Source organism: Solanum lycopersicum, chromosome 10 (assembly GCF_036512215.1).
Source record: "Solanum lycopersicum chromosome 10, SLM_r2.1".
NCBI classification, from domain to species: Eukaryota; Viridiplantae; Streptophyta; class Magnoliopsida; order Solanales; family Solanaceae; genus Solanum; species Solanum lycopersicum.
Genome location: NC_090809.1, coordinates 11163707 through 11174841, shown reverse-complemented (window position 1 = coordinate 11174841; position 11135 = coordinate 11163707). Strand labels below are relative to the sequence as shown.

General features: G+C 37.5%; 2 protein-coding genes across 2 annotated transcripts; both read right to left on the bottom strand.

Annotated features, from left to right (window-relative positions):
- Window positions 1–267: 267 nt before the first annotated feature.
- Window positions 268–1359, bottom strand: LOC138338704 (uncharacterized). The gene is made up of 3 exons (XM_069289785.1): window positions 1208–1359; window positions 1042–1123; window positions 268–558 (listed from the first exon to the last, which is right to left on the bottom strand). The coding sequence occupies exons 1-3, from the start codon at window positions 1357–1359 to the stop codon at window positions 268–270; spliced, it is 525 nt and encodes a 174-aa protein (XP_069145886.1).
- A 215-nt stretch (window positions 1360–1574) lies between these two features.
- Window positions 1575–2353, bottom strand: LOC138338703 (uncharacterized mitochondrial protein AtMg00860-like). The gene is made up of 2 exons (XM_069289784.1): window positions 2005–2353; window positions 1575–1753 (listed from the first exon to the last, which is right to left on the bottom strand). Exons 1-2 carry the CDS (start codon window positions 2351–2353, stop codon window positions 1575–1577), a joined length of 528 nt encoding a protein of 175 aa, XP_069145885.1.
- Window positions 2354–11135: the final 8782 nt, after the last annotated feature.

Genomic DNA, 11135 nt, shown 5'->3' with positions numbered 1-11135 from the left:
AAAAGGAACATTCGTCCCCGAATGAAACTACTAACTATCTAGAATAATGCCAGTCATAAAATAACTTAATCACTATGCACAGTCAAGCAATAGCAACAAGGAATGGACAGATAAGGAAACTTCGACTTAAGAGTAAGGAATCTAACCTCAACGACTTAAAAGATGGGGATAGAGGGATCTCATATAGGCCTCGGCCTCCCACGCAGCACCCTAAAAAAGATGGTTCCTCCACAATACCCTTACTCTGGAAATCTCCTTGTTTCTCAACTACTTGACTTGTCGTTCTAAGATCTCAACAGGTACTTCCTTATAGGACAAGTCTTCATCAACCCCCAAAACTTCCACAGGTAGAATCGATGCTGGATCACCTAGGCACTTCTTTAACATGGATACATGAAAGACTGGATGGATAAAAGATAGCTCCACAGGCAATGCCAACTCATAGGCCACCTCACCCACACGTTGTAGGATCTCATATGGACCAACATACCTCGGTCTCAACTTCCCCTTCCTGCCAAACCTCATCACCTCTTTCATAGGTGATACCTTCAAATAGACCTGGTCACCGACATCAAATTATAAAGGCCATTTCCTGTTATCTGTATATGACTTCTGCCAATTGTAAGTAGTAAATTACCTATCCCAAATCACCCTGACCTTCTCTAAGGACTCATGAATGATCTCTAGACAAAAAAAGGATGACTCTCAAACCTGGAACCACCTAACTGGAGACCTACACCTCCTACCATATAGCGCCTTGAATTGTGCCACCCCTATGCTGGAGTGATAACTGTTATTATACGATAACTCCATCAAAGGCAGATCGTTGTCCCAATTACCCCTAAAGTCAATCACTCACACCCTTAACATGTCATCCAATGTGTGAATGGTGCACTCTACCTGCCCATTAATCTGAGGATGAAAGGAGGTACTAAGCTTTACATGCGTGCCTAAGCTCTTCTAGAAGGATCTCTAGAAATGTGAAGTGAAATGAGCTCCTCTATTTGAAATGATAGACAAAGGAATCCCATGTCATCTCACAATCTCATCAATGTAGAGTCTCGCATAATCCTCGCCTCTGTAAGAGGACTTCACAGGGATAAAGTGGGCAGACATAGTCATCCTGTCCACAATAACCCATATGGAGTCATGCTGTCTCCTAGTCTTTGGAAGACCAACCACGAAGTCCATATTAATGTCCTCTCACTTCCATGTCGGAACGTCAATAATCTGAGTAAAGCCACCAGTCTTAAGATGTTCTGTCTTAACGTGCTGATAATTAGGACATTTCGCCACATATTCTGCAATGTCTTTCTTCATGCTATTCCACCAATAGATCTGCTTAAGATCAAGATACATCTAGGTGGAACCTGGATGTATGGAATATCTAGAACCATGGGCCTATGTTATCATACATGCCTTCAAATCATCCACATCTGGTACGCACAGCCTGTCCTGGTACCTAAGTACGTCGTCATCTCGTAAAATAAAAGACTCAATCATATTTATCAACAGTGAGTCCTTTAGATCCATCAACACATGATTGAGATGCTGACCCTGATTGACTTCAATTATCAAGGATATTCAGAACTAGGATGAACTGAAACACCCCCACTAGTAGAGTCAACCAACCGCACACCCAGTCTGGCTAGTCTGTGTACATCTTTCACCAACTCCTTCTTCTCATCCTCAACATGGGCCGTACTTCCCATGCTCATCCTGATCAAAGCATCAGCTACAACAATAGCCTTACCTGGATGTTAGTGAACATTCATATCATAGTCCTTCAACGGCTCCAACAATCTCCGCTGACGTAGATTCAACTCCCTCTACGTGAACACGTACTAGAGACTATTATGGTCTGTGAACACATCCACTTGCACTCCATACAAGTCGTGCCTCCACAGCTTTTGTGCAAACACCACTGCTGCCAACTTCAGGGCATGAGTGGAATAATTATTCTCATGAACCTTGAGTTGTCTAACACATAAGCTATCACCTTACCACCCTGCATAAGAACACAAACCAAACCAACCCTAGATGCATCACAATAAATAGTGTAATTCTCCCCACATTTAGGCAAAGTAAGCACCGCGGCTGAAGTGAGTCTATCTTTGAGCTCCTGGAAACTCTTCTCACAAGTCTCCGCCCATTTAAACTTAACTTTCTTTTTCATCAAGGCTGTGAGTGGAGCAGCAATGGAAGAAAAACCCTCCACGAACCTGCGATAATAACCAGTCAATCCCAAGAAGATACAAATATTTGTGGGAGTAAGAGGCTTTGGCCAGTTCTTAACAGCCTCAGTCTTCTTGCGATCTACCTCTACACCTTTATCGGACACAACATGACCCATGAAAGTCACAGACTGAGCAAAAATTCTCACTTGTTAAATTTGGCATACAGCTGATGTTGTCTAAGTACCTGCAAGGTAAGTCTCAAATGTTGTTCATGCTCTTCCTTGGTCTTAGAGTAGATGAGAATGTCATCAATGAATACTATGATGAAAGATTCAAGGTATTCACGGAAAACTCAGTTCATGAGATCCATAAATGCAGCAGGTGCATTCGTGAGACAAAATGACATAACTACGAACCTATAGTGACCATAACGGGTACGAAATGCTATCTTTGGAAAATCTCCATCCATAACCCTTAGTTGATGGTACCCTGAACGAATATCAATCTTCGAGAAGAATCTAGGCCCCTAGAGTTGGTCAAACAAGTCATCTATTCAAGATAGTGGATACTTATTCTTGATAGTGACTTTTTTGAGTTGGCAATAATCGATACATATTTTAAGGGTTCCATCTTTCTTTTTTCACAAACAACATTGGAGCGCCCCAAGAGGATATGTTCGGCCGAATGAAACCCTTATCAGTGAGATCTTTTAACTACATCTTCAACTCTTTGAGTTCAGCTTGATCCATTCTATAAGGAGGAATTGAAATTGGTTTAGTATCAGGTTTTAAGTCGATACCAAATTCAATTTCTTGAGGGGGAGGAACTCTAGGCAAATCATCTAGAAATACATCTTTGAACTCATTCACTACAAGTAATGAGTCTATGGAAGTAATGTCATGATCTGAATCATTAACATTCACAAGATGACACAATAACCCCTTGGAAATTATTTTATTGGCCTTGAGGTTTGAAATCAAGGGATTAGGAAGACTCGAGTTATACCCCTCACAGACCAACTCTTCATCATTAGGGAAACGAAATCTCACAACCCTACTACGATAATCCATACAAGCATAACAACTATGAAGCTAGTCCATGCCAAGAATAACATCAAAATCATGCACTAGTAACTCAACCAAGTTTGCTCACATAGTTTTACCACATACAACTATTGGGAAATCCTTGTATACTCTATCAATTCTTATATTTTCTCCTAATGCTGTACTAACCACTATAGGATCATGTAGAACTTTGGGCAATATCTCAAAAGCGAGAGCAATCAAAGGAGTTACAAAGAAAAACATAGAACCTAGATCAAGTAAAGTATAAACAAATTTTGAGAATACTTGCAGCATACCTATGACCACATCAGCGGACTTCTCCTACTCCTCCATGCCCTTCAGAGCGTAGAACCTATTCCTAGCTTGGCTGCTGCTGTACCCTGTGGATTAGGACTAGGCTGAGCATTACCTCTATCCTGATCCCTGTTCTGTGGGCAGTTCTTAACCATGTGCCCGCTCTTACCGCAACCGAAGTAGGCATCAGTGCCCTATCTGCACTCTCCACTGTGAGCACGGCCACACTTAGAATAGTCCTTTCTGGAACACTACATATCACCTTCATTTCTCCTCTTGGGCTCGGGTCTGCCTTCTCTAGGTGCTGCATTCCTCCAAAAGATAGAGTTCCCTGAACTCTGTTGCCCCTTTTTGAACCTGGGTTGCTCACAGACGCCGAAGTTGTTCCTGTTGCCTCCATTGCTAGGACCTACCTGATAAGAAGGCTTAGGCCTCCTAGCATCACGGACGCCCCTTTTCTTCCGGTTGTCCTCTACCTACTGGACACGCATTATCATCCTGGAGAGCTACATGTTATCATGGAGAATCAAAGCCCGAAACACTCATCCTCCAGATCTCCTGTGATTCATGTGAGAAACCTACTCATCTCATACCTTCTACTAGATACAAGGGAAGTAGAATGCCTGGACAGTTTAAGAAACTTCAGGGAATATTCCCTAACTGTCATAGATCCTTACTTAAGGTTAATAAATTCCTCAACCTTGGCCTCCCTCATCTCCCTGGGAAAGAATTTCTCCATGAAAGCTGTCTTAAGTAGCTTCCATGTGACAGACTTTCGCCCAAAGCTCGGCTATCCTTCCACATCTTGCACCATGTCTATGCAACATCCTTGAGCTGATAGGAATCCAGCTCAGCCTTCTAGGTATCTGTGGCCCTCATGGCCACCAAAATCTTGTGTACCTTATCATTGAACTCCTGGGGATCCTTTGAAGTCTTGAGCCCTGTGAAAAAAGGAGGACTCATCCTCGTGAAGTCTCGTAGCCTGTCAGCCATGCTACGTACCCGTGGGTTCTCCCTCTAAACATTCTGCCCTTTGACCTGAAAAGTCATGGCCTGGGCCTACATAATGATGGACTGTGCCATCTGGGCCAGAGATGCCCGCACCTCCGCATTAGTCAACCTAACTAGGTTAACAAGCTTAGCCACTCCTTCAGCTGGAGACTGGGGTGGAACACGATTGCCCCCAGCAGCTGCTCCTCCTCTCCTCTGACCAACATTTCTTCTAGTATTCATTATTTGAAAACAATAAGAAGTGATGTTTGACACGCTTATAACACCAAGAAATCAGACATTAGGAAAAGGCATGATAAGATAAGATGAAGGGAAATTTTGCTACGCATCATGCAGTCTCTAATTCAGGATAGTGGTGCACTTCACTTCCATGACTTAGAAACTACTCAATGTGGTTGATGTGAACGTATTATCCTCAGAATTTAACCTAGTGCTTTGATACCAACTTTGTCACTACTTGAGTCTAGACCCAAGACTAGACCGGCGTCGTTGACCTCGTAAAGGTCGCAGACAAGCCTACATACGTCATCGTTACTTCATCTAGATTAATTTTAGCAAAATATTTGAACTTTTTATTACTTAACATTCATATAATACATTTTACTTAAACTTATAAATGTTCACAATCATCCATTTAATATTAAGATCATCAAATGAAAGAAATAGTTCCATACTGCATTAACTGTATACTTGGCAAAATGGCACCAATACAATGTCTGAAATAAGATGAGAAAGACATAGCTAGTGGAACTTACTCCACTAACTCAACCTATATCCAAGATAGAATATAATGGGCAAGCGTCCTCGAAAGCGTGAGGGCCTAGCAAATCCGTATGAATGCTCCACGTCCGAATAGCTTTAGTATCGACCTGTAAGCTTAACGTCCACATGTGTCTGCACTTAAAAATGTAGAGTTGTATGGGATTATTACACACTTGTAATAAGTATGGGTATATACAAGCACACACCAAGGACATGCGTGATTAAGAATAGCTCTTTCCTATCGATATGAATTATGGAAAGTCAAGTCAGTGGACTTGCCATTTTCAGATTACGAAAGTCATGCCATGAGAGTAACATGCATTATCATACTTATGATTTTGAAAATAGCACATAAAATATTACACATATCATATCACATAGTTGATATCATTCTTTCATATGCCATGAGACCTTGTAATCATGGACTTTACATTAGGACTTACCAAAATGAGGGCTCAACATATGGGACCTTAACTAGGGAGCCTTCTTTAACAAACACAGAGTCTTCTTCATTCATTCATACTTACTTTATTTTCATTCTTTCATATACTAGAGTAGCCAACAGTTATACATAGGATGAAGTTTAAGACTCTCATCGGGTTCGCTGTGCAATGACCAAGAATAACCTAGTGTTATTAATTAAGTCTAGCTGACCTCTTGATTATCCTATCCTAACACCTTTGATATCGTTCATTTCAATATGTGCATTCGTTGAGGCTGGCCTCATTCTTTCTTGGGGAACTTTAACCTTAATCGACATAGATCATGTGAGCATCATGAAATCCAGTATGTAATCCCCACACCGAAAAGAGGTGGAATCATCAGCCAAAGTGAACCAAAACATGCTAGGGTATATAGGGAATTGAACCGTGCTAGATCCCCATATTGACAGTATAGGTTCAAAGACTAGGACATTTAATGAGACCCATACCCAACATGTCGGATAGTCTCATCTCATGAGAGTTACGTGAACCTCCGCCCTTCCCGAAGGAAAGCATCACCCCTCATACTAGCCTATCGGTGCTCAGTATAAATTTTCCTCACATTCAACTCATACATCATGGAAGGTGGCTTTTATCATAAGGAAATCATATATCATTAGATGATTTCTCATCTCATCATTAGTATTAAGTATGCATTAATTTCAATACTTTCATTAGAGTGTTTATAGAGACTAGTCTCTTCATTAGCTTTACACTCTCATGTGTGAGTACATTTTGGTAACATTTACTTAGGCTCATTTGAGATTGCTCTCATCTATCCTAGGTTAGGTACTAGGTTGTACCTTTAACTAGTACTAGGTTAGTGTCGACCCGGTTTTGATCCTAGGTTGTTGGGTGAACTAATGGGTCCCATTTGGTTAGTCCTAGGTTATTTAGTAATTTAGGACCTAGAGTTTGTTAGGAAGTTAGGCCCCACATGTGGTGGTCCCTTGTGCACGTTTATCCCCTTGACTAGCCTAACCGAATTCGGTTAGGGTGGTCCCCTCCTTTGGCAGCTTCTTCACATGTCTAGTACATGTGCTTGAAAATGGGATGGTTCATTTTGGGAATATTTACTTATTGTCCCAAGGAACCTCACTATGTCCTTGGGCATTGCTTAATTTACATGATAATTTTAAATGATCATGTGTTATGGTACTAGGCTTGACACTTGGATGCCTAGTACTTTGTGTGGTGGTATGGTTGAATATTGAATTTTAGCTTAGGGGTATGACAACCCAAAAAGTATATTTCTTATTCGTACATAGAAAGGTGGCTAATATCTCTTAGCCAATTTTTCTATACTATGACCAATACTTCGCAATATTAGGCATTGGGGTGCTTATGTACCCCTAATAGGCTATCCTAAAGGTAACTAGCCCTTCATTAGACATATGATTTTCCGTAATGCTACACTATCCCCTCCTTAGGAACATTCGTCCCCGAATGACACTTATACATCACTTAAACAAAGAAGGTGATTTCTAAAAGTTACTCTATCATGCTTAAACAGTTCTCTTTTGTGAATATCTGATTCACACTTATTTGGATGATGTAAAACCTTCAAGCTTATCTGAAGCTTCATATTTGATTCACACTTATTTGGATGATGTATAACTTCATTTTAACTCAAATAGTGCTATTATAAGACATATGAGTAAGGACTTACCACACCAAATCTATTAAAGCACTTAAACTTAGAGTTTCTTAAACATAAACGAGACTTAGGAAGAGTATATCTAACCTCGATAACATCTTCTTGGCCTTAAGATTTGAAACTAATGATGCCCAACTTAATTTAAAGGGAATTGCCACTATTCCATCAACCATCTATTATTAAGATCATCAAACGAAAGAAATAGTTTAATTCGAGGAAAATATCCACACGTTCCTTATTGTCTTAAGTCTTTATGTTTATGTATTGTATGGGTTTTGTCCATAGTGTTGTGTACTCTAAAGTGAAGATGGTGCAACGGGTTATTGTAAAGATTTAAATGTCTTAATGAAAGTCTTCCGCTTGTGTATTGTTTATAAAAGAGTTCTTCGTGTGTAAAGAAAGTTTTAAATTCTTACTCATTTTAGTATGTTATTATGCAATTAATGATAGGAGAGGCTTAGATGAGACTTCTTGCGGTCTCATTTTTCGTGTGATGATCACAACGATACTCTAACTTCTAGGTTGTACTTGAGGGTCATGACAATATATAACTTAGGGAATATTTCAAATGGATATATCTCAAATGGATACATCCATCTTGTTTAAACCGGACCTCCGAGTTGGGCCTCTTGTATAAGGTGAATTGGAAGGTGCTCCATCACATCAATGAAGTCACATGGAAATATCTTCTCCAACTTAGTAGTAATAACAACAATATTTTCCTCCATCCTGCCTAAAATACTCTACAACAGCTTTCCAGAACACAAGTCTTTAAAAGAAAGACTTACATCTCTGATTGGTTTCCATATCCTTTCTGGTAGATCACTAAAAGCGATAATTACAGTTTCCATGAACACATAACAATCATGACTTTTCATACCTATCAATTTCCTTCATTCATATCTTCCCGCTTTTCTAAATTCGAAGCATAGCCCTCTGAAATCCTCAAATTCTTAACCTACTCACAAATTCCGTGTTTCTCATCCAATGTGAATCAAAATCTAAATTTTGGCTTAAGTATTCTACCATTAGGTAATTCCTGCAGCCATGACTCCTTTTTCCTACAATATTTCTTTAAGCCCATTATTGCTTTTGAATTGTCTTTTGTCTTACCCTTAACATTTATCACCATGTTAAACAAATTATCAATGTAATTATTTTCAATGTGCATCACATCAAGATCATGTTGTAGCAGTGTGTCCTTCCAATAAAACAACTCCTAAAATCTACTTTGTTTGGTCTAATTATGTTCAACACCATATCTACGAAGTCTAGAAGGTGAAGCTTCTGTAACTTTAGGTAATTGAGAAAATCTCTCCCTAATTTGCAGCCTTGTGAGTAATGGAGGTGGGGGTTAAATTTCAACCTTATTTTTCCGAAATGAATTTTTCATATTTCTAAAATCATGGTCTCTTGGCAAGAACTATCGATGACAATCAAACCATGTATACTTTTAGTCCATATTTTAATGTGAATGTCTTTCTAATTTTTCATGCAATAAATGCATGATGGCTTTCCAGTAACATCCCGTATGAAGGAAAATAATTAAAAGTCCACATTAAAGAAGCACACATAACAAAATTCTACTTATTTAATTTATCATAAGTCAAAACGCCTTCAAACCACAATTGTTTGAGCTCATCTATCAATGGTTGTAGATAGACTTCAATCAAACTTTTTGGATCACGGGGACCTGGAATAACAAAACTTCGAAAGATGTAAGGAATGGTCATGCACAATTCAGGAGGAAGATAATACGTCATAATAAAAATCGGTCAACATGAATAAGGCAAAGCTGCATTATAGAATGATGTAAAGTTATCTGAACACCATCCCAAACTCACATTTCTTGGTTCACTAGAAAAATTAGGATATACATTATCAATTTTTTTCATGTTGAACCATCATATGGATGAGACAAGACACCTGACAACCTTCTATATACATGATGACATCTCACATATGGAGAAAGACCTCATCAATGCATACAACGTATTTAACCTAGGAATGAGAGGTATATAATGCATCGCTTGAACTGGGATCATCTCTCCAGCCTGAGTCTTCTTATAAAAAGCATGTCCAAAAACATATAATTTTCTAATTCACTATAAGTCTTGTAAAACAACATGCAACCATTAACACAACCATGAATTGTATCATACGTAAATTTAAAGTTGGACACCAAACGCTTTGCCTGATATAAGTTCTTTGGTATGTTAAACTTCGGATTAACTAGTTCACAAAAAATATCAACCATTGAGTCGATAACCTTATTAGGAACAGTCCAATATGATTTAATATTCATTAATCTAACTGAAACTGAAAAGGCATAATGTGGACTGCTTTCTTATAGTGGACAACTAGACTCTTCTAATTGATCATAGAAGATTCTTTCTTCTTCATTAGGAGCTTCATCAAAATATTTTTCCGATTCCAATCCCACCTTAAACGCCGAAGGCATCATTAATCATTTCATGAGCCCTATTATGTTCAACCGCATCATGTTCAACCCGAACTTGTTCAATCCTAATTTGACCATGTGGTACAACCATATTATACACATCACATGCATCAAATTATGAAACATACCATATTCCATCACTTTCTTCATGATAAATCCATATAAAATATCTAGGCTTAATTCCATTACGATACAAATAAACCATAACCTTATCTGGTTCAAATATTTTAAGTAATTGCATGCAGTACTAGGACACCTACCAACACATTATTCTTGAAAAACCAACACCAATTTCATAAGGCATATTATACATCCACAAACGATGATCCATCTATAAAATATATATATTCAATTATTTTTTCCTTTATTCCACCGACCAAACTATATTATTTATTTGAACTTATTTACACAACTTAAAATTTTTAACTACTTTAGTTTTGACATAATTTCAACAACTAAATCCACCAACTAAATTATATTATTTATTTCAACTTATTTACACAACTAACAATTTAACAATTTTAACAAGTTTAGTTATGTCTTAATTCCAATAACTAAATAAACTAACTAAACCACATTGTTTGTTTCAACTTATTTACACAACTTAAAATTTTTAACTAGTTTCGTTTTGGCTTAATTTCGATATTTAAGTCCACCAACTAAATCACATTATTTATTCTAATTTACTGAAACAACTTAAAAACTTTAAGTAGTTTAGTTTTGACTAAAATTCAACAACAAAATCTACCAACTAAACCACATTCTTTATTTCAACTTATTTACACAACTTAACAACTTTTTACCTTAACTAGTTAAGTTTTGACTTGATTCCAATAACTAAATCCACAAACGAAACCATATTATTTTTTCTAATTTATTTAAACAATTTAAGAACTTTAACTACTTTAGTCTTAAATTAATCTTGATAACTAAATTCACCAACTAAACCTCATTACTTATTTTAATTTATCTACACAACCTAATAATTTTTTAACTTTAAGTAGTTTAGTTTTAACTTAATTCCAACAAATAAATCCACCAACTTAAGAACATTATTTTTTCTAATTTATTTAAACAACTTAATAAAAAAAATTTAACTTTAACTAGTTTATTTTTAAAGCTAAGTGTCAACACTAAGTGGAGATAAATTGGTCTTGCAAGAAAATTAATTTTGTCATAGATAAGTTCAACTAGTGTTGATACTTATGCTAATCAAATACATTATTC